At 47.7% G+C, this 23,940-nt stretch overlaps 1 protein-coding gene across 6 annotated transcripts in view; it reads right to left on the bottom strand.

Annotated features, from left to right (window-relative positions):
• GOLM1 (golgi membrane protein 1) overlaps positions 1-23,940 on the bottom strand; it is a 55,051-nt gene that overhangs the window by 9,294 nt on the left and 21,817 nt on the right. For all 6 annotated transcript variants that reach the window (XM_045882333.3, XM_045882334.3, XM_064579421.1 and 3 more), the window contains 5 exons: positions 15,524-15,578; positions 13,003-13,105; positions 5,897-6,026; positions 1,433-1,592; positions 274-540 (listed from right to left, as the gene is read on the bottom strand). In XM_045882333.3, the coding sequence (XP_045738289.1) occupies positions 274-540; positions 1,433-1,592; positions 5,897-6,026; positions 13,003-13,105; positions 15,524-15,578 (715 nt within the window). The remainder of the gene's footprint in view (positions 1-273; positions 541-1,432; positions 1,593-5,896; positions 6,027-13,002; positions 13,106-15,523; positions 15,579-23,940) is intronic.

The raw sequence follows: 23,940 nt of genomic DNA on the forward strand, positions 1-23,940 counted from the left end.
GCTACATTCACTTGATGCTAAGCACCCACCTCAAGGCCTTCCACCTGAAAGCCCCCCCAAACACTGCGGACTCCCTGTGAATATTAATTCTGACAAATCCAACTGCTGGTGAGCACATTGCTCTTCCCTCCCTCCTCCTACCTGGTAACAGAGACCCAACAAACCAGAAGAACTAGCCAAATCGCAAACGGGCTTTCACAGGGGCCCTTCCAGCGTCACACGAAGAGCAGTGGAAAGGAGTCAGCAGACAGCCCATTGGAGCAGCTCACCCACCTTCCTCATCAGCATCCTGCTCTTCCTCCTGCCCATCGGGGATGACAAGCTGGTCCCGCTCCAGGTCCTCCGTGTCCTGATTTTCTTGGCTCGCCGGCATCACTCCTGGCACCTGTGGCGTTCGGCCAACTGCTTCAGCTTCTCCAACGCCTCTTCCACCCACTGGTCGGCCTTCCTCCACAGCCTGCTCTTGGCCTGGCTCCCGGGGCAGCCCCAGGCTGTCCCTTGGAAGCTCCTCACTGGCGACCTGAATCTCGTTGATTTCCTCTGTACAGAGAACACAGTTAGCTGTGACCTCACTAGCATTTACTTTAATTAAAACAAAAACAGGGGCGCCTGGGTGGCTCAGTTGGTTAAGCGACTGCCTTCGGCTCGGGTCATGATCCTGGGGTCCTGGGATCCGGTCCTGCATCGGGCTTCCCCTGCTCTGTGGGGTCTGCTTCTCCCTCTCCCTCTGCCTGCCACTCCCACTGCTTGTGCTCTCTCTGTCAAATAAATAAAATCTTTAAAAAAAAAATTAAAAAAAAATAAAAACAAAACCCCTCATACCACTCAATTCCCAGAGTCTTCCCAAGGGCTGGATGAGGAGCAACTGGGTAACTTATTCTGTGACTGCAAAGACTGCAGGCTTCTCTATACCTGCAGCTCATCTTCAGAACCATAAGAGAGAAGTGGTTTAGGAAAAAGGTCTGGACAAGTTCTCCTGATTTCAGTGACAATCTATCAGCTGAAGTGATCTGACCCTCCTGTGTGTCTGGACAAGTACTTGGGTGCAGGGCCTGCCAGTCTACCAAGGACTCACTCCCCAGAGACACAGCAGCCCCCGTTCCCGGGACGGCTGCCCAGGTCTCAACCATCTCCCCTATCACACAGTCCCAGTGATGTCCTCAGTAAGGCACAGCCCGGACCTTTACACAGCTGCCAGAGAACAAGGCACTCACTTTACAAGGATGACAGTAAGACAAGGAAAGCCCTAGGGCCCCAATTCCAGGTGCCCAGAGAGAACTTTACCTGCCTCTGGCAGCCCAAACCCAGCTCACCAATTGCCTCCCACAAGGATACTCTGTTGTGGAGGCCATGTGCAAAGATGTTGGACACAAACCGCCACGATGGTTATTCTAGAGAGAGCTTAAATGCTTAATCACCAAGCTTCACTTACTTTTCCCACCTTGTCTCTTCAAATCCAAAGCCGCCTCAGAACTGGGGACTGGTGTCTGGGGATCACCATTGCTGGGCATGCTTCCTTTCACTTGAGGCACCTCTGCCTGGGGCAGGTCCGCTTCCTGTGGCCTGGGCTGAGGCTCACTGGGGGCTCGGAGCTGAAACAGAATCACACAACAGCCAGGGCTCTATGACTTTACACCTCACAACAAACCCAAGCAATGCAATGGACATCCTTCTGACAAAACACCAAAGCCCTGAGAAATGCCACGATCTACCCCAATTGTACCATGCCATCTGGCGTAAATCCAAAGCTCTGATGTTACGATCTCCCAGAAAGTACTTTCCATAATGGATTAACAAGTAGGTTTCTAATGGTCTGATCAACAAGGACAAGGATAACCTGAATGATAAACCAGACCAGGCTGACTTCTATAGAACACTGACCCAACAAGAGCAAAACACATTCTTCAAGTGCACATGGAACATTCCCCAGGACAGATGTTAGGCAAGGAAACAAGCCTTAACAAATTTGAAATAATTGGAGAACATACTTTGTATGATGTCAATCACAATGGAATGAGATTATCAGTGACAATAAAATTTGAGAAATTCACAAACGTGGAAATTAGACAACATACTCCTAAATTAAACCAATGGGTCAAAGAAATCACAAGGCAAATGAGAGAGTAGCTTGAGAAAAAACAAATACATGACATACCAAACTTATGGGAGGCTGTTAAAGCAGTGCTTAGGGGGAAATTTGCAAGTCTTTATTAAGAAAAAAGAAAGATCTCGGGCGCCTGGGTGGCTCAGTCGTTAAGCGTCTGCCTTCGGCTCAGGTCATGATCCCAGGGTCCTGGGATCGAGTCCCACATCAGGCTCCCTGCTCGGCAGGAAGCCTGCTTCTCGCTCTCCCACTCCCCCTGCTTGTGTTCCTGCTCTCGCTATCTCTCTCTCTGTCAAATAAATAAATAAAATCTTTAAAAAAAAAAAGAAAGAAAAAGAAAAAAGAAAGATCTCATATCAGTAACCTAATCTTTCACCTTCAGATACTGGAAAAAGAAGAGCAAACAGAACCTAAGAAGGACATAATAAAGGTTGGAGCAGGAATTAATGAAATACAGAATAGAAAAACAATAGAGAACATCAATGAAATCAAAGTTAGTTCTTTGAAAATTTGAACAAAATTGACAAACCTTTAGCTAGATTAACCAAGAAAAAGAGAAAAATTACTAAAATAAAAAATAAGATGGGATAACACTACTGAACTTACACAAATAAGAATATTAAAAAGGAACACCATGCATAACTGTATGTCAACTGTGATGACTTAGAGGACATTAGGCAAGTTCCTAGAACAATACAAACTACCAAAACGGCCTCAAGAAATAGAAAATGTGAGAGGCGCCTGGGTGGCTCAGTCGGTTGTGTCTGACTCTTGGTTTCGGCTCAGATCATGATCTCATGGGCTGTGAGATCAAGCCCCATGTTGGCCTCTGCACTCAGCCAGGAGTGTACTTGAAGATTCTCTCCCTCTGCCCCTGCACCGGCTCCCTCAGTCTCAAATTTTTTTTAAAAAATAGAAAATGTGAATAGACTTATAACAAGAGATTGAATTAGTAATTTAAAAACCTCCCCCAAAGAAAAGCCCAAGCCCAGATGACTTCACTAAGCTTGGTGAATTTCACCAAGCATTTAAAGAATTTATTAAAGAATCAATACCAGATCTTCTCAAACTTCCCCGCCCCCCCCCAAAAAAAAATGAGAGAAAGGAATATGCCAACTCATTCTATGAGCCCAATATTACTGGATATCAAAACCAAAAACATTACAAGAAAACTACAGGCCAATATCTCTTACGAATATAGACACCAAAATCCTTAACAAAATACTAGCAAATCAAATCTAGCAACATATAAAAGGATTATATACCATGACCAAGTGGGATAAATCCCATGAATGCAAGGTGAAACATCTAAAAATCAGCGTAATACCATATCAATAGCACGAAAGACAAAAAACACATGATCATCTCAACAGATGGAGAAAAAGAATTTGACAAAATCCAACACCTCTTGATAAAGACACTCAACAATTAAGAACAGAAGGGAAGGGGTGCCTGGGTGGCTCAGTCGATGAAGCGTCTGACTTTTGGTTTCAGCTCCAGGCTCATGATCTCAGGGTCATGAGATGGGCGCCCCACCTCAGACTCTGTGCTCAGTGGGGAGTCTGCTTGAGATTCTGTCTCTCCCTCTCCCTCGGCCCCTCCCACCTCTCACACATGCTCTCTAAAATAAATAAATCTTTAAAAAAAAAAAACCACAAAAGAACAGAAGGGAACTTCCTCAATTTGATAAAAGTCCATCTATGAAAACACACAGCTAATATCAAACTTAATGGTAAAAACTGAATGTTTTCCCTCCATGATCAAGAACAAGGATATCTGTTCTTCCACTTCTGTTTAACACTGAATGGAGGTTCTAGCCAGGGCAATTAGGCAATAAAAAGAAACAAAAAGTATCCAGATTGGGAAGGAAAATGTAAAACTCTCTTTCCTACACCATATATAGAAAATTCAAAGGAATCACGTACCAAAAAATACTATTAAAATAAAGTTCAGCAAGGTTGCTATATAGCAGATAAATATGAAAAAATGAACTGTATTTCTACACACTAGCAAAGAATATGAAAATAAAACAATTCCACTTATAGCATAAAAAATACAAATACATTGAACAAAAAAAAGTACAAGACTTCTGTAAACTACAAAACGTTGTTTGAGAGATTTTTTTTTTTTTAAGATTTTATTTATTTATTTGAGAGAGAGAGAATGAGATACAGAGAGCATGAAAGGGAGGAGAGTCAGAGGGAGAAGCAGACTCCCTGCCGAGCAGGGAGCCCAATGCGGGACTCGATCCTGGGACTCCAGGATCATGACCTGAGCCGAAGGCAGTCGCTTAACCAACTGAGCCACCCAGGTGCCCTGTTTGAGAGATTTTTAAAGGACTTAAATAAATGGAAGGACATCCCACATTCATAGAACAGCAGACTTAATGTTGTTAAGATGGCAGTACTTCCAAACTGATCAACAGATTCAATATAATTTCAAATTATATCCCACCAGGCTTTGAAGAAATTGATAAGCAGATCCTAAAATTCATATGGAAAATCAACTGGCACAGAATAGCCAAAATCGTCTTTAAAAAGAACAACGTTGGAGGGGCTCCTGGGTGGCTCAGTCAGTTAAGCATCTGACTCTTGGTTTTGGCTCAGGTCATGATCTCATGGTATTGAGATCCAGCCTCGCATCAGGCTCTGTGCTCAGTGGGGAGTCTGCTTGAGATTCTCTCTCTCTCTCTGCTCCCCCCACCCCCCCTAAGATAAATAAATATTTTTAAAAAATTAAAATTTAAAAAAAGGTGGAACCTGAGTAGCTCAGTCAGTTAAGCACCTGCCTTCGGCTCAGGTCATGATCCCAGGGTCCTGGGATGGAGCCCCACATCGGGCTCCCTGAACAGCTTGCTTCTCCCTCTCCCACTCCCCCTGCTTGTGTTCCCTGTGTCTCTCTCTGTCAAATAAAATCTTTGTTTTAAAAAAAAAAAATGTCTACATGAATATTCATAGCAGCATTATTCATAATAAGCCTAAAACTAGAAATAACCCAAATACCTATCAACTGACAAATGAATCAACAAGATGTGGCCTATCCACACAAAACTATCCAGCCATAAATAGGAATGAAGTATTCATACATGCAGACATGTGGATGAACCTTGAAAGCATTACACTAAGTGAAAGGATACAGACACAAGAAGTCACACAGCATATGACTCTACTGATATGAATATGTCCAGATAAAGCAAAACAGAGACAGAGAGTAGATTAATGGTTTTCTAGGGCTGAATGGGGAGAGCTAATGGTTATGGGGTTTATTTGGGGGAATGAAAGTGTTCTAAAATTGACTGTGAGGATGGCTGCACAATTTTGTGACTATACTAAAAACCAACAAATTGTAACTATTATATGGGTGAATTGTATGGTCTGTGAATTATCTCTCAATAAAGCTGCTATATTTAAAACCAACAAACACAGATTTCCTGAAGGCTTCGAGCAGTGGCTTCACGGGCCGAGCATGAACCCCACCTACGTGGGCACTCATCAGCCCTGCCACTGACCAGCCCTCCCCATGGGGCTCAGGGCTTCCAAAACAGAACAACAGCAACTCTCTCCCATGGTGGCTGTAGACTTTAAATGAAGAAACCCTGGTAAAGCTCTGAGCCCAAGGACAAGGCCAGAGCCCAGCATGCCCTGTCAGAGTCGCAGCATCCCGGGACTGGCCGGCGTGTCTCAGCTCCGGAGCAAAACCCGCAAGGGAGAGCAGAGATAAGAGCAAATCAGACAGCAGACAAGGGAACAGAACGCCTTCTGGAAGCCGAGGCAGAAAAAAACCCAGAATTACCTGCTGGCTTTGGTCCTTCTTTTCACTCAGGTCTCTGGAAGCAACAGCTTCATTTCCCTTTTTAGTGACTTCTTCTATTCGCTCCTCACACTGCTCCTTCAGCTCTTTCATCTGACTGATGCACTGGCTCCTTTGGTGAAAGAAAGCAAAAGGAAAGACAAATATTTAAGGATGTGTCTATACAGCACGTATTTCCTGCCATGACTGTGGCGTCCGCCATGTCAGTAAGACAGAGATCATCTTGTTCCTGGTTCTGGCTCTTGATATCAAGAGGGCACATGAGGCATGTGGGTTTTAGTTACTAAATGGCAAGAAAACTGGACTTCACTGAAACTTACTACAAATTTGTCACACTGTTCTAAAACAGGTGAACTTTACTGGTTAGAAAAAATAATTTTTAGGGACGCCTGGGTGTCTCAGTTGGTTAAGCATCTGCCTTCGGCTCAGGTTGGGATCGAGCCCCCACGTCAGGCTCTCTGCTCATCAGGGAGTCTGCTTCTCCCTCTCACTTTCCCTCTGTGTGCTCTCTCTCTCTCTCCCTCTCAAATAAATAAAACCTTTAAAAAATTTTTTAAAAATACAATCTGTGGCAAAATAAGAAATATATATATGGTTTTGTCCCCAGCTATTAGCACAGAGCTCCTAAAGCTCTTGGAATTTCTGGAGTAATGGGTGGGTCTTCTGTCAGTCAAAGGAGCCCCTCTGGACCACAGCTGAGTTTATGCTGTGCTGGCTTCCACAGCCTTAGGATGGGGCTGGTGGCCAGAGGAACCACCCCCATGATTACAGGGCTGGAACTCTCAGCCCCACCACCACCTAACCTCCAGGGAATGGGGAAAGTAGCGATGGAATTTATGTAGTAAAACCTCAGATAAAATCTCTGGGTGATGAGGCTTGGCAAGCTTCTCAGTTGGTTAACATCAATGTACTAGAATTGTGGCACCACAACTCCACCAGGAAAGGAGCTGTCTCCCCTACAACTGCCCTACAACCAAGACTCTACCATATAGCTCTTCCTGAGATACAGCCCTTATAATAAAACTGTAGTCATGAGTACAGCACTTGGGCAGAGTTCTGTGAGTCATCCTAACAGAATTACCAACCCTGAGGGGTTCAGGAGGCACTGAACTTGCAGTGAGGAGGCAGAGTACAGATGCCCTGGGGACACCTGGAACTTGTGGGTATCATCTGAAGAGGGGAGAGTCTGTGGGACTGAAAAATGCAATGACCAAAATTAAAGAACTTAAGGAATGAGTGCAAATAGCAGAATGGAGGCAAGATCTTTGAACTGGAAGACAGAACAACAGACATTACCCAATCAAAGTAACAGAGAGAAAACAGACTGGGGGAAAAAAAGAAAAAAACAAACAAACCTGCTTGGGGGATCTGCACGACTATGACAGAGATCTAACATCCCTGTCCTCAGAATCCAGGAAGGAGAAGAAGACTTTCCCAGCAGGGCCCACATAACTAGTCACCTTTACAACCATGCCCAAAATATTACTCTTCACTCATCTCGGGGACCACAGCATACAGTCTGCCTCGCCCAGACCACTCCGAGCTCCTCATGTCCTCCTTCTTTCCAGCACAAGTCCTAGCCTCCCTTCTCTACTCTCCACTTGGTAGGATTCCATTCTAAATGACCTTCCCTAAGAAGTCTTTTTTTGGGTAACAGATAAAGATTCATGAAAATGACTGTTTAAGAACAGTATCTAAAGGCATTTTCAAAAAGTGGGTAAGTTAGCGTATCAGGTTTGGCTGGGTGAAACAGAAAGGGCAAGTGATAGCAATCTGCTTCTTCCACAAATCAAAGTCTGATATAAGTCGCCCAGCGCCAGGATGGCAGCTCTGAGTCATCAGTGATACAGGCTTCTCTTTCTGTTTCATGATCCTGGCACTGGTTTCTAGCCTCATGATCCAAGATGGCCATAGTGGCCCAGCCATCTTCTTGCATGAGTCCCAGGCAGCAGGAAGGAATGAGGGGGAAAGGTAAAGGAGAAGGGTTACAGTGGACCATCCTCACTTTCAGAAGCCTTCCTACAGTCCTGCACTACCATTTCCTTTCCCCACTGGCCAGAGCTTAGTCACGGGGCCATACTTAACTGCAAGGAGGGTTTGGAAATGCAGGAATTACACTGGGGGAGAAAATAATGGATCTGGATAAGCAATGGCCAGTCTTTGCCACAGGCAGTTTTAAAAATATTTTGAGCCACAAAATAATAATTGCATATTGTCCCAAGTTGAGACCATATATACTATTATTATATACTATTCTGTTAACTAGATCAGTAGTTAATTAGATTAGAATTGGAGACACCAGTATGAACTTATGCTTGGTTTAGTATGAATACAGCTGGAAACCTATAGAAATATTCATCAATGTCTGTATATAACACAGGTTAGTACACACACAGGTCTCTTTACTCTGCAGCTGATAGGGCCCAGAAACAATCACACGCCAGCAGCAACAAACACACCTACTACCCAGATCTTGGCTTAATATCACTCTCCAATTAAAAAAAAAAGAAATGGTTGATTGGGTGATACTAGGATTGGAACAGGATATACAAGGGATGAACCTGCAGCATCTTTTGGTGCCAGATTGTATAACAAACAAAGTGCCCAAAAAGGGGGCAGGGGCACAATGCTGGGGATATGACCAAAGCTGGAACAATGGGAGCAAAAATTAGAATAGTACAGGATTATAACCCGAAGTCTAAAATAAATATTCATAAGTCCATATTGATATAAATAACTTGAAGTTACAAAGTTCCTGCACAGTCTACTGTGCAGGAAAATTCCAAACAGTTGATACAGACACTCTGCCCTTGGGAAATGGAGCATAACTCCCCAATCTTTAGGTGTGGGCTGTACATGCTGACTTCCTTCCTAAGACTACAGTACAGAGGGAGAAATACCAGAGTAACTTTATGGTGAAGAAACCAGACAAACCTTACCTCAGCAAGGTAATCAAGATTAACATCAACAGCGACAGGTCACATGGATGGTATGTACCCCTAATACAAAGTAATGAAAGTGACACTTTACCTCTGTGGCCTTCCTCCCAGAAATGTGCTGCCCCAGTTTAACCATGAAAAAAACACCACATAAATCCCAACTGGAAAACATTCTACAAAACACCTGACCAGCACTCCTCAAAACTATCAAGATCATAAAAAATAAGTCTGAAAGACGGTCATAGCCAAGAGGACTCTGAGAAAACGTGAACAGATGGAATGTGGGGCCCTGGAAAAGAAAAAGGACATTAGGGGAAAATTGAGGAAACACAGATAAAGTAGGAACTTTAGTTAATAATGATATATCCATACTGGTTCATTAACTGTGCCAAATAACAATGTCAAGTGTTAACAGGGAAACTGGGTCTGCAGTATACAGGAACTCTTATAATAATTCTGTAAATCTGAAACTGTTCCAAAATTTAAGATTCATTTTTTAAAAATAAAAATAAAAAGGAACTGACTGGAGGACGCCAAGCCAGTATCAGAGAGTTGTTGATGGAGTTCATCACTAAGTCAGACTGAGCCCCCATTTAGCTAAGATATTCTGAGGCATCACTGCACATTTCAGCCTAGAATTTAAGAGTATCTTGGGTGTCAGGGTTGTAAAGTAATTGAGAGAATTACCCACTTGTACACATAAGGAAGCTGGGAGGTGACCAGGGTCAGAGAGAGACAGAATGATAAGGCTGAAAGCAGAAGTCCGACGTGAGGTTTCCTGGCTCTGCGCCGCGCTCTCTTCTGGGTCACAGGCCCTTCAGAGCCAGCTGTGTGGCACTCAGCCCCTAACTTTGTAACGCGTGACCTGCAGTTCAAAGGACTCTGTGGGTCTCCGTGAACACGCAGAGAAGGGCATCAGGTATTGCAGAAAGAGTGAAAGACAGACTTCCGGACCTTGGACAGCATACAGATCAAGAGAAGACTTGCTGAAAAGTTCATTCAAATAAAATTCTCACAAACACGCAAGTCACAGGTGGTAGACTAGTCCACAGTAGCTCAAACACAGAGACATCTATATCCTGAATGTACTAAACATGCCAGTTCACTGTTAGCAGATGGTACCCCAGAAGCTCAGGACCAGCCAATGAACAGGGGCATAGCCATTCCTGAACCTTTAAAAACCTACAAATGGGAAATCTGTACTGTTTTCACCTGCTCTCAGCCCTGCCAAAATCAAGTACAAAGAGCCTCTCTCTCCCAGCCCTGCAGGTGAAGGCCAGCTTTCCACATTCTAGCTCCACAGCAGGAAGGGAACAACCTCAGAACGAAGCTCAAATCCTGTGACTCAGTTCATGTGGACGGTGATGGTGTGACTTCCCGAAGGCCTCAGGTAAGCTTCTGCTTCCATGCACATGGTAACCGTTCAGTCATCAACTAGAGCTACACCGCAGAGACACACAGGACCTGCCGCCAGGGTTATTCTAACCGGTGCGATCGATGGGTGGAGTACTGAAAATGGAATGTACGCCATACGGGAATCTATGAAGGTGGGCGACCCGATCATCCAGGATGCCAAGCATCAGAGCAGTGCTGTTCTATTCCAGTAACAGCTTTTGCAAACTATTTCCTCATGGTGTGGAAAGGAGATGACAAGCAGTTCATGTGAGAAACCAACCCTAAGTGCTTTGGGCAGAAAGCCTGCAAGGCAGCGTGTGCACCAAGAATGACCAAGAACAGTGATCACTTAGCGATGTCTGCCGCAGGTGTAGGAGTGAGAAGCGGGGACGCTGATATGGAAGAACTAACTTCTGCTTCAGGAAACCTGGCCTTGCTGTCAGCTGACTCCCAGCACTGCCTTCTATAAAGGGTTTAGACCCAACAGGATGCTTTCACAGAGGGTGTGCAGGGAAGCTTCTGATGTCCCACAAACTGAATGCACAACTTTGCAGATATTGCTAACAAGGGGTCCGTACCTTTTATCAGATTCTCAGAAAGGGTCTATAATCCAAAGGCAGTAAGAATAACTCTTTCAAGCTTCCAACATTCCATGAACATCATCCCCAGGAAACACACTGTATCTGGTATAACACTTCGGGCACAACTACCTCAATACTGACATCAGTCAGAAAGAGTTTCAATCTAGCCACCAACCTCCTAAGAGAAAAAGGGCGAGTCCAGCATGCCTAGCCATTCTGCTGTCTGCCCCGACATGGGGCGCAGAACCGCCCTCCCCGTCACCGGGCCTGGCGGATTGCTCATTTCCAGCTAGGTCAACATCTTCTGGGTCAATATTTATCAAGTGAGGCCATTAATGGCTTATCCTATTTCAATGAATGGAAGGGAAAGTTGTGTGAAGGTATCTTCTAAAGATGAATGATAATTAGACTGGGGCCGTCTTCATTTTTGTCTGAATGTACCTTGTTGATTACTAGCCTAGCTCAGGGGTCTCAATTGAACACTACCGGGTTTGAGGCCAGAGAAAACTCTGTTATGGGGCCTGCCCTGTGCATTGCAGGATGCTGGCCGCAGGTCTCTGGACATTGCCAAAGGTCTCCTGGGAGCAAAATTGCCACCCAAAATTGAGAACCACTGGCCTAGCTGAAGAAGGTTCCAAATGCATATTTTCGAATTACTTTTCCCTTGGTATTGACTGTTGGTGCATGTCCTCTGCATATTTATATATTTGGGGCTTCTTGGTTTTAGTAGTATTTTGGTTTTAAAGTAATCAGGAAGATATCACAGTGAGTGGACAATCTTTTGGAAGGACCTCAGAATCCCAATGAGGGCAGTGGGGTGAGGAAACTTATTCAGAAGGCAACTAGGCAATTTATGACACTGAACCTACAGCCGAGTCCTATTTTAGAAGGAAATAATCCAAAATAATAATCTTGAAAAGTTACACACACTGATATCAGGCTAGTTATAATAATCAAAACTCAGAAGTAACCTAAATATCCAAAACAGGGAAATCATGAATTAAATTCCGTGCCTCCACAATATTAACCAGCCACTTTTAATGATACTACATTTTGGAGCAGTATGGACTTTTATTTATACATAAGTAAGTGGAAAGCAACGATTTAAAAATGTTACTGGTGACTGCAATAATGTGAAAAATCCATATGACCTTGGACATGGACTATGGAGAAGTCGCAAATGGAAAAGAGGATTGGGCTCACAGGTGGCTGGTTGCTTCTGAATCCCAGAACCCCTGTGCCTGAGTCATGCTGCTTTTATGGGGGGAAAAAAAACACACAGACTAGAACTTATTCTCCGCTCTCTAAATTGGTTTTTACTATCTTACTATAGGGTTTAGCTAACCTTTTGAAAGTTTATTGTTTTTCTTGGTCAAAAAAATTCTCTGAGAAGTAAATGTGTAGGGTTTTTGCATGCAACTGAAGTTATCATCCTTTTCAAATGGACGGTCCTAACTGTAAGCTGGGGAGAGAATGGGCAGCATGGGGACTACAGTTGCTAATAACATACACCTGGAATGTGCTGAAAGCGTAGATCCTAAGTGTTCTCACCACACATGCACGAAGATTATGGTTAATTAGCTTCATCGGGGACATGATTTCACAATGTAGAGGCATATCAAAATTTCATGTTTTATACCTTAAATATATAATAAGTATCTGTCACTCATACTTCAATAAAGCTGAAAAATAAAAGTGCTCCATTCTCACTGCAGAAATATGGAAAGACACTAGAAGTCTCACGGAAACAGAATGTCCACATGCTGACACCCAGAGATAAATCACTGATAGGATGCCAAGACGCCTCTCAGTCTAGGCAGTGGACATGGGGCGCGTCTGAACACTTCTGTGCTCAGACATTTTTAAAGGCTTTCCATTATTGACTTACCTGGTACACCTGCACTTTAAAACTTAACGTGACTTTACAAAGCATGTTGATAAGTCATTTCCTGCTCAGGAACACCGCCCTCCTGTGCATCCTGTATCATGAGCCACTGGCTAACCCTCTCGCCCAGCTTTCTGAGGCACGGCTCACGCGTACAGAATAAAGTGCACTGGGCCTCCTGCAGAGCGCCAACGTGCCAGGACGGGAAGGGCGGGTGCAGCGCACACACCCCCCCACCCCCACGGCAGCCCCCCCGGGGGTGCGCCCCGCACACGGAGGCACGCTTACAGGTCGTAGGAGAACTTCCGCTCCAGGTTGGTCTGGTTCCTCTGGAACTGGAGCACATCCTGCTGCAGCCTGCCGTAGTTCTTCTGCAGGGCCTTCAACTGGTCTGAGGCAAGAGGACGGCCCAGAATCCGGCGGGTCGCAGGCATGGCCGTCATGACAAAAGCAGACGTGTCAGAACACAGTGGGTAATGGCACACAGGAGAGTAAGGGTGGGGAGGAGAGAGGGATGAGAACAGTCCAGAACCGTGGAGAAGCCTTGGGAATCTGCAACCCAACTGGAATCTGCACCCTCTTTTCCAAACCTCTCTCTTAAATCGCTTTTTTGACCTCTGACCTTTAACATGTGTTAGGGAGGTTCTGTTCAGGTGTTTCTTAGACATACTAAACCCTAAGCTGTCCCACCATGTCCCCTAGTCCCCAGCAGACTTCAGCCTGTGAAACATGGATTTCAACATCTGCTCAGGTAAGCAGCCACTCATGGTGGACCCCCGTCCTGGGCCTCCAGGTTACCTGCCGGCCGCCCCCTCCTCCCACTCGTCCACACCGGCCATTCCTGGAGGCCCGTGCTCATCCAATCACCCCACCTCCCCTGCCCCCATCTGGGAAACGGCAGCCTCCCTGAGGAGATTCATCAGCCAGTCCTGCTGCCCTGACCTCTCGGCTCCTAAAAGCCTTGCAAAAATAGCAGCTGCTGACCAAGGGCCAGACCAAGGCTGCCACAGAGGTGAGAGCAGAGTGGACCCACAAGGCCGCCACCGGGGCCTGGGACTCAGCCCCGGACACGCACCCGCATCCCCAAGGTTTGTCCCCGTAACTCTACACCTACAGGGCTCTCTGGGGGGAAAATGAAATGAAAGTGAAGGACTCAATGAAATGCCAAACAGACAGCAACAAGGCTCCATCTCACAAGCAGTTCTAGGAGATGCTCGAAGAGTTAAACTCTAGAGTCGTAGAACCACCCGGGGTGCTGGAGGCTGAGGCAGGGGACCGACTACAAAAGGTTAGGGGGGCACTTCCTGGAGGGACAGGGTCTGGTTGTGGCTGTGGTGGTCCAGGAGACTGTGCATTTGTCCAAACACAGAACTCTATACCACAAAGGGTACACTTTACTGGGTGTAAGTTACACCTCAATAAACCACACATTTAAAAAAAAACCCCATAATCAAACCAAGTATGGGGCCAGGGAATACTGCTCGGCAACAGAAGGAATAATCTACTGACATCCACAACGTGGATGAATCTCAGAAGGCCAGACAAGAAAGGGGAGCTCTACAAAGCCCCCAGCAGTCCAGTGACCCATGTAACTTCATAGAACCCTGAATCTCCCCTACTCATAGTCTTAGAACCAGATGTGGAACGAGAATCCTAGGCCAGCACCATCCAGCGGAACTACAAGGCAAGACATGTAATTTTTCTAGCAACCACATTTCTAAGATCTAAACCAGGTGTATTATTACTTTTAATAATACATTTGATTGAACCCAACAGCTAAGCAACATTCCATGCTAACACATAATGAATATAAAAAAATCATGAATGAGGTATTTTATATTCTTTCATACTATGTCTTTGAAATCTGGTGTGTACAATTAGAGCACATCTCAATCCAGACGTTAAATCTGCACATTTAATTCCATTTCACCTCAATGCTTGATCTGAATTTAGGTTTTCATCAAATGTACAGTTAAAAAGTAGATTAATATGTAAGTTGTAAATGCTTAGTGCTCCCAATAACAGAGCTAAGTTTCAGTCTCTAACTTAAATCACTGAAAATTACACAAAAATTTAAAATCTAGTTCCATCCCACTAGCCACGTTTCAGGGGTTCACTGGCCACATGGCTCGTGGCCACCACTCTGGATGGTGCGGCTCTAGACAGACCTTCCCGTCCCAGAGGCAGAAGTGAGGATGCAGGGTCCGTGGGAGCTTCCTACCCCCGGCAAAGGTCGGCCTCATGGGACCCCCTTTCACCAGGCCCCAGGACCACCCAGGGCCTGCTGAGCCCCTCAGTCACAGCCGAAGGGGGAGCCGACCACAGACGGGCTCACCCCGTGACTGCCCTCAACCACTGCTTCCCAGGGCCTGACAGAAACCAGCCCTGGCTACCAAACTGAATCAGGGCAGCAAAGAAATGGAATTAAATTGGGCTAGATAATTTTTATAATTTTCATAAAGGAAATCTGAATTCAGGGTGGCCCATTTAAAACAAATCCTATATATACCACACATATTTTATATATATGTGATAGGTGATCTGTTCTGTATACTTCTTAACCTACCAAAAACTGAGAATCTGAATTCTGTACCTAACACCTTACAATGTGTTCAGCAACATTTTTAAAAGGAAAAAGCTCTTTAAGGAACTGTAATTTGGCAAGAAGAATACAATAAAGATTACTCAATTACTCGTGATCTTACCCATCATTAGATTAGAATGAGAGCCGCTAGAGAGGGACAAGAGGAAAGGCGGGCTTTTCCTAAAAGCCCTAACATCTGGTGTAAAGGAGGGGATCAGAACTCACCTTGCAGGGTTCTGATGAGCCTCTCACCTGTGGTGATATTATTCACCAAAACGGCCTGCAAGGAAGATAAACACAGAATGAAATGTGCCCGCAACCTAACAACTTAGAAGAGCCTTGATAAGACGATCCCGTTGGGAAAAGGGAGCATCAATACCCCTCCCCCCGCCACACCCCAGCAGCTGTCGGAGGGACTGGGCACAGCTCTCCCGCTGAGCTCTCAGATGCCGCTGCAGCCAGAAAAGGCGCTCACATGGTGAGAGGTTTGCTGTCCCAACAACAGCCTGTAACCCGAGCAAGGGCTAAATGGATCCTCTGGCTGTTTCGCCCCAGACGCACTCCCCTCCATGAAAGCTGGACTTTCTCTGGGGGGCCGGGCGCAGCCACGTCCTGAGCCACTGGTCCGATTGCACCCCATGGTGGGGAGCAGAGCAGAGGAAGGGCTCCTTACCGCCAGTGGGGGTGGGGAGGACAGAGGGCTCACACGAAGTGACAGCAAGCCGGGGAGGCTGAAAACAGAGGAGGAGGAAGGAACAATACAGGACTCAGGGGAACAGTGAAAACCGAGGGGAAGTGAGGAAAGGGAGTGTGGAGCGTATGTCACAAGCAGCCCGTGAGCGAGTGGCCATGGTCACCAGGTGCCCTTCTGAGCTCTGCACTCCACTCACTCACTCACTCCTCACCCCGGGTTCTAAGAGGCGGGCAGCACATTATCCCATTTTAGAGGGCAGGAAACTGAGGCACAGATTGCTTAAGAGACTCAAGGCCACAGGGCTTTCTTCACAGCCAACAGGCAAAGCCTGATCCAGAAAGCAAGCTGTTGCTTGCTACTTGCCGAACTGGAATCTAACCCCCCCCCCCCCCAGCAGGATACCAGGCTAGAGCAAACAAAAACCTGACAAAGAGGGGCCTGGAATCTTCACTATTACAGCACATCACAGGGCTGCTGTTTTGTACACACACAGAGCTGTGCACACCGTGAAATGTGCACATTTCATACCGTGTCATGAGCCACAAAGCTTGCAAGATACCAGACCCAGGACACGCGGCCCGCAACTTGGGGACACGTTTCCGCCCGGGTCCTGCCTAACGGGGGACCATGACAACCGCGCCATCGCCTACGTCTGCGCCTCTGGCTTCCTCCTGGACCTCTGTCCAGCCCTTAGTTTTTCTGTGGCTTGGACAGAGCTTTCTGGAGTACAGGGGTGTGCCCAGAAATGAAATGTGGCCAAACAAATCATGTTTATTTTGGGAGATCTGAGGACTCGGAACATTTCCTGGTACAGAAGGAAGTAAGTCACAGCGATGGTATCTCAGGGAAAGATTATCAAGAGGAGTGTCTGCAGATACCCTAGCGGGCGGGGGAGAGCAGAGACCCCGCAGTGGTACACGCAGCAGGGAGTCGGATGGGCAGAGCGCAGGGGAGGCCTGCTGCACTCAGGAGAGACTTGCACAAGCTAAACACAGACACAAAAGACCACAGCATCCCATGCTCCCACTTCTAAGTCTGGAGCCAAAAGAACTCAAAGCAGAATCTTGAAGAGATGTTCGCACCTCCGTGTTCATAGCAGCGCTACTTACGACAGCCAAGAGCTAGAAGCAACCCATCCTCAACAGATAACTGGAGAAAGAGAATGTGGCAGCTACACTCAACGGAATATCATGCAGCCTTAAAAAAAAAAAAAGTGTCTGGGCGCCTGGGTGGCTCAGTTGGTTAAGCGACTGCCTTCGGCTCAGGTCATGATCCTGGGGTTCCGGGATCGAGTCCCACATCAGGCTCCCTGCTCGGCAGGGAGTCTGCTTCTCCCTCTGACCCTCCTCCCTCTCATGCTCTCTCTCCCAAATAAACAAAATCTTAATAAATAAATAAATAAAATAAAATAAAAATGTCTGCCACATGCTGTTACACCGTGGATGAACCTCAAGCACACTGTGCGATGTCACATAAGCCAGTCACGGAAGGACAAATACTGTCTGATTCCATTCATATATCCATCCATATATATATATGTCTTCAGAGAGAAAGCACACAAGAGCAGGGGCAGGGGAATGAGGGGAGGGGGCACAGGGAGAGAGAAACTCAAGCAGGCTCCACGTCCAGCATGGAGCCCAACACAGGGCTCGATCTCATGAGCCTCAGATCAGGACCTGAGCCATAACCAGGAGCTGGAGGCTTCGCCAACTGAGCCACCCAGGCGCCCCCAGGACATTCTCAATCATTCCTTCTCCACTCATTCCCCTTAGCCTCACTCCAAAAACCCCACACTGGAGTCTGCTAACTATCTGAGGAAATGTCTGTCTCCCATGCAACTCTAATCTTCCAAAGAAAAGATATTTTAGTTATCTTCCCCCACCTGCTTACTTATGCACGAAAAAGTACAGTCGGCACGGAAGTAAATGAGAAAAGGATCATAAGGCGCCATCAAGATCTTTTACATGCAGTTTTGTATTTATTGAAAATCTTGTTAAATCATTTTCAGGGAACAATGAAAATGCTTCTAGCTTTTTGGAGATTCAATAAAAAAAAATCTGCATTAAACAGTATTATTTTAAAATGAATTTTATATTCTACTCTAAACAACCCTTATGTAGCTGTCACATTCTCTTTATCCAGTCATCTGTTGAGCTAATTTCTCACATTTTGGTCGGAGTAACTCTGGGAGAAGTTGCACTTCCCAGGGTGTGTGGACCGTCCCCGGGGACGCTCAACATCACTAATGCCACCAGAACGTAACTGGAAACTGAACTCAGAAGACTGCAGGATGAATCACCCATGCACAAACATATTACAACTGTTCTGAGAAACGAGTATATTTGATCAAGTTATTTCCGCGTTAGATTCCAAGAAAAAGCAGCTTAACATTTCGTAAATTTTCAAAGCAGTAATTTGACAATAAATTCTACCACTTTAAAATCTCCATAAAATGTAAATGACTAACTTTTTAAAATCCTAACTTTTGGAAAGCTCACTGCCAGGGGTACGCAGATCACGTGATAAAGGAGAAAAGGCCCCCTCCACTGCTCTGTTTTGCTCATTGAAATAATCTGCTTTGAAGGCCAGAGGCCCCTTTCACTTAAGCCGGACTCACAGGCCCCTCAGACCATCTAACCCTTGACCCCACGGTGCCTGGAGAAGCTCTATGTAATGACCCTCCTGTTAGTGCCTCGGGGAGAGGACCTCAAAGTGGAAAGCAATCTTGGTGACCTGTGAAGGACACGGAAAATGAAGGAAGAATATGAAATATTCCTTCTTCTTCCCCGTCCCCCTCACCAATTTTAAAACCTCCCAGAGCAGCCCTATTCAAGAGAAAGGAAATGTCCGTCCCGTATGGAAAGCTCACCATTTCTAGTAGTCACATTAAAGTGAAGAGAAACAGACTGGGTAAAGGATTGGCACAGACATTCCCCCAAAGATGATACACAAATGGCCAATAAGCACCAGAGAAATGCCCACCATCCCCAGAAACACAAATCCAAACAAGAAGATACCATGTCACACACGCTGATGGGGCTGCAAGTTAAAAATAAAAAGCAAAAAGGAAAATAAGTATGGACAAGGATGTGGAGAAAGTGCAGAGAAACTGGAACCCTGAGACACAGCTGAGGAGAATGGGAAATGGCACTCACTCGCTGTGGAAAGCGGCTTGGCAATTTCCCCAAAAGTTAAACAGTTGTCACATGACCCAGTACTCCTCTTCCTGGGTTTATACCCAAGAGAATCACAAATATATGTTCGTCCGACACTTGTCCCCAGACGTCCGCAGCAGAATTATTCATAACTGCCAAAAGGTGGAAACAACTCAAATGTCCATCAAGTGAAGAATGGATAAACATGGCGCAGCCAGAGTGGAGTATTACGCAGCCATGAAAAGGAATGAGACCCTGACACATGCCGTGAGCCCTGAAAACACTATGCTGAGTGCAAGAAGCCAGGCACAAAGGCCACAAAATGTAGGATTCTGCAGATAAGAAATGCCCAGAGCAGGCAAATCTGGAGAGACAGAAGGTAAATTAGTGGGAGCCAGGGGCAGGAGAAAGGGGAAGTGGGAGCGCCTGCTTCATGGGTGCAGGATTTCTCTAGGGGGTGATGAAAATGTTCTGGAATGAGATGGTGCTGAAAGCTGTACCACATCATGAGCATACTGTAGCCTGCTGAATGATACACCGTAAAGTGGCTAACATGGTAATGTTGAGCTTATGTGAATTCTGTCCCAATAAACAAAAAGAAACAGGTGAAATTAAATACTGTATTTAATCTGGCATAACCAAATTATCATTTCAGGATGTCATCAACATAGAACAGTATTAATGCGATTTTTTTTTCCATACCAAACCTTTGAAATCTAGCATATTTTTACACTTTTACAGCATATCTCAAATGTGACATTTTCAGTGCTCACCAGCCACTTGCCCGTAGGGACAGCACAGACCTTGAGGAATGGGAAGGGAGGGCAGAGAGCGAGCCCGATGGCAAAGAAGTGCCAATTAACTATTTATGGTGTCCCGCTAAGATTACACACTCACACCATCACCACTCACACCACCAAAATAAGCCCTGCCAGCCCAAACTCTTTACACCGACAGCCCTGGTGGGCCAAAGACTGGGGGAGGCAGGCCACTGAGATGTATGCCTGTCCTCCGGCCAAGGGGCCACAGGAAGAATTCCAGAACTCAGCAAACCTGCCCAGCATGGGCATCAGGTGTCCAGCACGAGCCTCGGCCTGGAGGCACAAAGGTGGGCCATCCACACAGCTGCCCCCCGCTGACCAGACAGGCCCTCTACAGAAGGCAGAGGGAGGGGTGTGTGGGGACAGATGACACCAAGTGCCCCCAGGCTCTGGCCACAGCAGAAAGGGGAGGAGTCCCAACCCCCAGAGAAGGTCCTCAGAGAGGCTGGGCCTAAGTGCTAAGTGCCAGACCCACTCTGGGGAGTGAGAGACCCAGGACACCAGAAAGTATAGGAACTTGCAGTCTGGGTGATTCAAGGTCCAGCAAATGGCAGGGGCACAGGAGTGAGTGTCTGTACGTGCATGAGGAGAAGAGGGACAGACAAAGAGAATATCAATGCAAGGACACCCGCGTGTGGGCACGCCTGGGGGGCTCAGTTGGTTAAGTGTCTGCCTTCCGCTCAGGTCATGATCCTGGGGTCCTGGGATCAAGCCCCTAGTCTGCTTCTCCTCCTGCCTCTGACCCTCCCCCCTCTCATGCACATGCATGCTCGCTCGCTCTCTCTCAAATAAATAAAATCTTAAAAAAAAACAAAGAACACTAACGTATGGAAGACACTCTGCTGCGTGAAATAAAGCCGACACAAAAGGACAAACACTGCACGATCCCACTTATGCAAGAAATGCAGGGTAGTCTGATTCAGAGACAGGAGGATAAACTATGGTTGCCAGGCGCTGGGGGTGGTGAGGGCATGGGCTGTTCATGCTTGATGGGGACAGCTTCACTGGAGGAGATGGGAAAGCTCTGGAGGTGGACGGTGTGACAGGTGCATCGCAAGGTGAGTGTAATTTGTGCATTTCAACATGGTTAAAATGCTCATTTTATATTATGCACATTTTACCACAATAAAAACGAGAGCAAAACCCCACAAAGAGCAGGTCAGTGGGTCGGTGAAGGTGAAGGGGTGTGTGAGGATGTGGGGAGGGCAGGGGTGGGCTGAGAGCGCATCAGAGGTGGGCCGAGGCACCGGGCAAACAGGGGCTCACGGGCGGGCAGGAAGGCGGGTCTGGGCCGTGCCCACAGGACAACAGACTCAAGCCACAGAGCTGTCGGAGAAGGTCATGGGGGATTAAGCCAAACTCTGTGTGAAGCTGAGGAAAAAGAACCCCACTCAGGAAAACATGCAGTTACGCGCTGTCCTACATGCCCAGAATGGCTCCTGCCAGAAGGTCCCGGGCTGTCATGCTGTCGGGAAGAAGGAACATGCCAGGCCCCAGCTGGCTGGGAAAGCACCACCTGCGACTGGCTGGAGGGGCCTGGGGCTGAGGCTGGGATTCCCCGGGGCAGGTCACAGTGCCCACAGCTCTGCGGAGCAAGGTCTGTGGGGTGCGCTTTCCATGGTGGGGACAAGCATGAGGCCCAAGGGGAGGGAGCTCTGGACCCAGAATGGTCCACACTCAGGGAAGCGGCACAAGGCTGGAGAGAGGGAAGGAGGGAAGGGGGGGATGGAAGAGGGAGGGGGGGGAGATGGAAGGTGGGGAGGGGAGGGAGAAGGGCGAGGGGAGGGAGAAGGGCGAGGGGAGGGAGGTGGGTGAGGGGAGGGAGGTGGGTGAGGGGAGGGAGGTGGGGGAGGGGAGGGAGGTGGGGAGGGGAGGGAGGTGGGGAGGGGAGGGAGGTGGGTGAGGGGAGGGAGGTGGGTGAGGGGAGGGGAGGGGGAGGGGGAGGGGAGGGAGAGGGGGAGGGGAGGGAGAGAGGGGAGAAGAGGACAGGGGGGAGGGAGGGAGGAAGGGAGAAGGGAAGAGGGGAGAAGGGTGGGAGGGCAGGGAGAAGGGGGAGGGCAGGGGGAGGGGAGGGGCAAACTGAGGAGACTGCCTCTTGGATCACACCACGTGCCTTCAATAATCTGGGTCAAAGAGAACTCCCAGGAGGACCTGAATAGGACACGCAGTGGGAACTCCAGAAGGTTCCTTGATGCTTCTCCAGCAGTTGACTAAGGCAGAACGAGGGATCTCCTTCTCTGTCCACAAACCCTGGATCTTTCTGTCACCAACTGCCGGCTGTCAGAGACCTTGGGTCCCTTCCCCTGGAGCAGCTCACATTCACCTCGCACTCTTCGCACCACCCCACCCCTCAGCTCTTCTCGGTCTCCCTTCCTGACACTTCCCAGCTTCCCAGGAAAGACAGAGCAGCTGTGAAGTGTTGCTCAGATAGAAGGGCACACTACATGGGCTTGGCTGGACCTGGACCGGGGTTGGGGGCGGTGAGGGGGAGCTGAGCATCTTCTCTGTGTTCAGAGGAAGAAAACCCCTCATGGCAGCAGAGACAGCACCAGCGATGAGGAACATTCCCCTTGTCCTAATTTTTTTTTTTTTTAAGATTTTATTTATTCATTTGAGAGAGAGAGAAAGCACAGAGGGAGAGGGAGAAGCAGACTCCCCGCTGAGCAGGGAGCCCGATGCGGAACTCGATCCCAGAACCCCGAGACCATGACCCGAGCCGAAGGCAGACGCCCAACCGACTGAGCCACCCAGGCGCCCCTCCCCTTGTCCTAAATTTAACCAACAGAGGCACTGCCCCACTCTCCCTGCGGGGCTGGTGCAAGGGGCTGCTGATGCCGACCTCACTTGGGGGGCGGGGGCAGAAGCCCTGGCTGAACCCCTTCTGTGGGCCTTAGTTCTTCTGTTTCCAAATGGGGATCTGAACAATGTCCCCCATCCTCACCTGTGGGAAAGGCCACAGCTGTGCAAATTCTGACTTTCTGCAAACAGGGGGTCCACAGATACTCGGGGACTAAAGAGAAAACAGAACTCAAGGGTATCGGGTTACAGAGCCCACTTACTGTTCTTCAACGCGAATAATACCAGACTCCCACTGGTCCAGCCACAGAGAAAATAAATTAAAAGGAAGGAATTAACCCGAGGCCCCGTCCCGTGGGGGTGGGGGGGACGGAGGGGACGGAGGCCAGCCACTGCAGTGCGGGGACAGTGCCGGAAAGGCAGTCTGCGTTTCTCCTAACACACTCCTTTGCGTGGGCAGTAAATGACTGGCATTGAATCACAAAGCTGTCTGAAGGCCACGTCTCATCAGCAAACTAGAGAATCTGCAATCTGAACAGACCCCCTTGCTCCCAGGGACACAGATTTCGGGCGGACGCCCCTCCTGTGCATTCCTGTCTGCCACCGCACAGCCCACCTGCCACCGGCCTGTGGCCGCCTCGTCCGGCTGCCCGACCTTTCTCCAGACTCCTTCCCTATGGGCTTCAGATGCCAATCAGACACATCCCGGGCAGCCTGAGAGGCGGAGCAGTCAGGCGGATGGAGGTACAGAACGGAGTCAGAAGCAGGGTGCCCCTGGCTTCGGGCTAAGGCTGCAGCGGCAGCCTCCTGGTCCCGCCATCCGGGAGCAGCCCCTGGACGGCATGCTCTTCCAGACCCTTCCCACCTTTCTGGGGGCACCGGCTTCCCTGCCCTAAGCCCTCTCTGCTTCAAAGAGCTGCAGTGGTGTCTCTGCCTGAAAGTGGCCCTGACCGACCCACTGACTCGTCTGTCCGCCACTCAACGGTCACAACCCGGACACTGGGCACAGCCCAGCACCCCGCAGAGTAAATAGCGAACGCACAGAAGATATGGAAAATCAGTGCAGATTAAAAACAGAAAAGCTCTTCTAGAACCTTTCGGTCTTCAATCAATCACGGCGATCAAAGATGATAAAAATCAGAGAAACTGTTTCTATCCGCACAAGTCTGCTCTGGT

Source organism: Mirounga angustirostris, unplaced genomic scaffold (assembly GCF_029215605.1).
Source record: "Mirounga angustirostris isolate CCGP_5_RB_7025 unplaced genomic scaffold, mMirAng1.0.hap1 SCAF_15, whole genome shotgun sequence".
NCBI classification, from domain to species: domain Eukaryota; kingdom Metazoa; phylum Chordata; class Mammalia; order Carnivora; family Phocidae; genus Mirounga; species Mirounga angustirostris.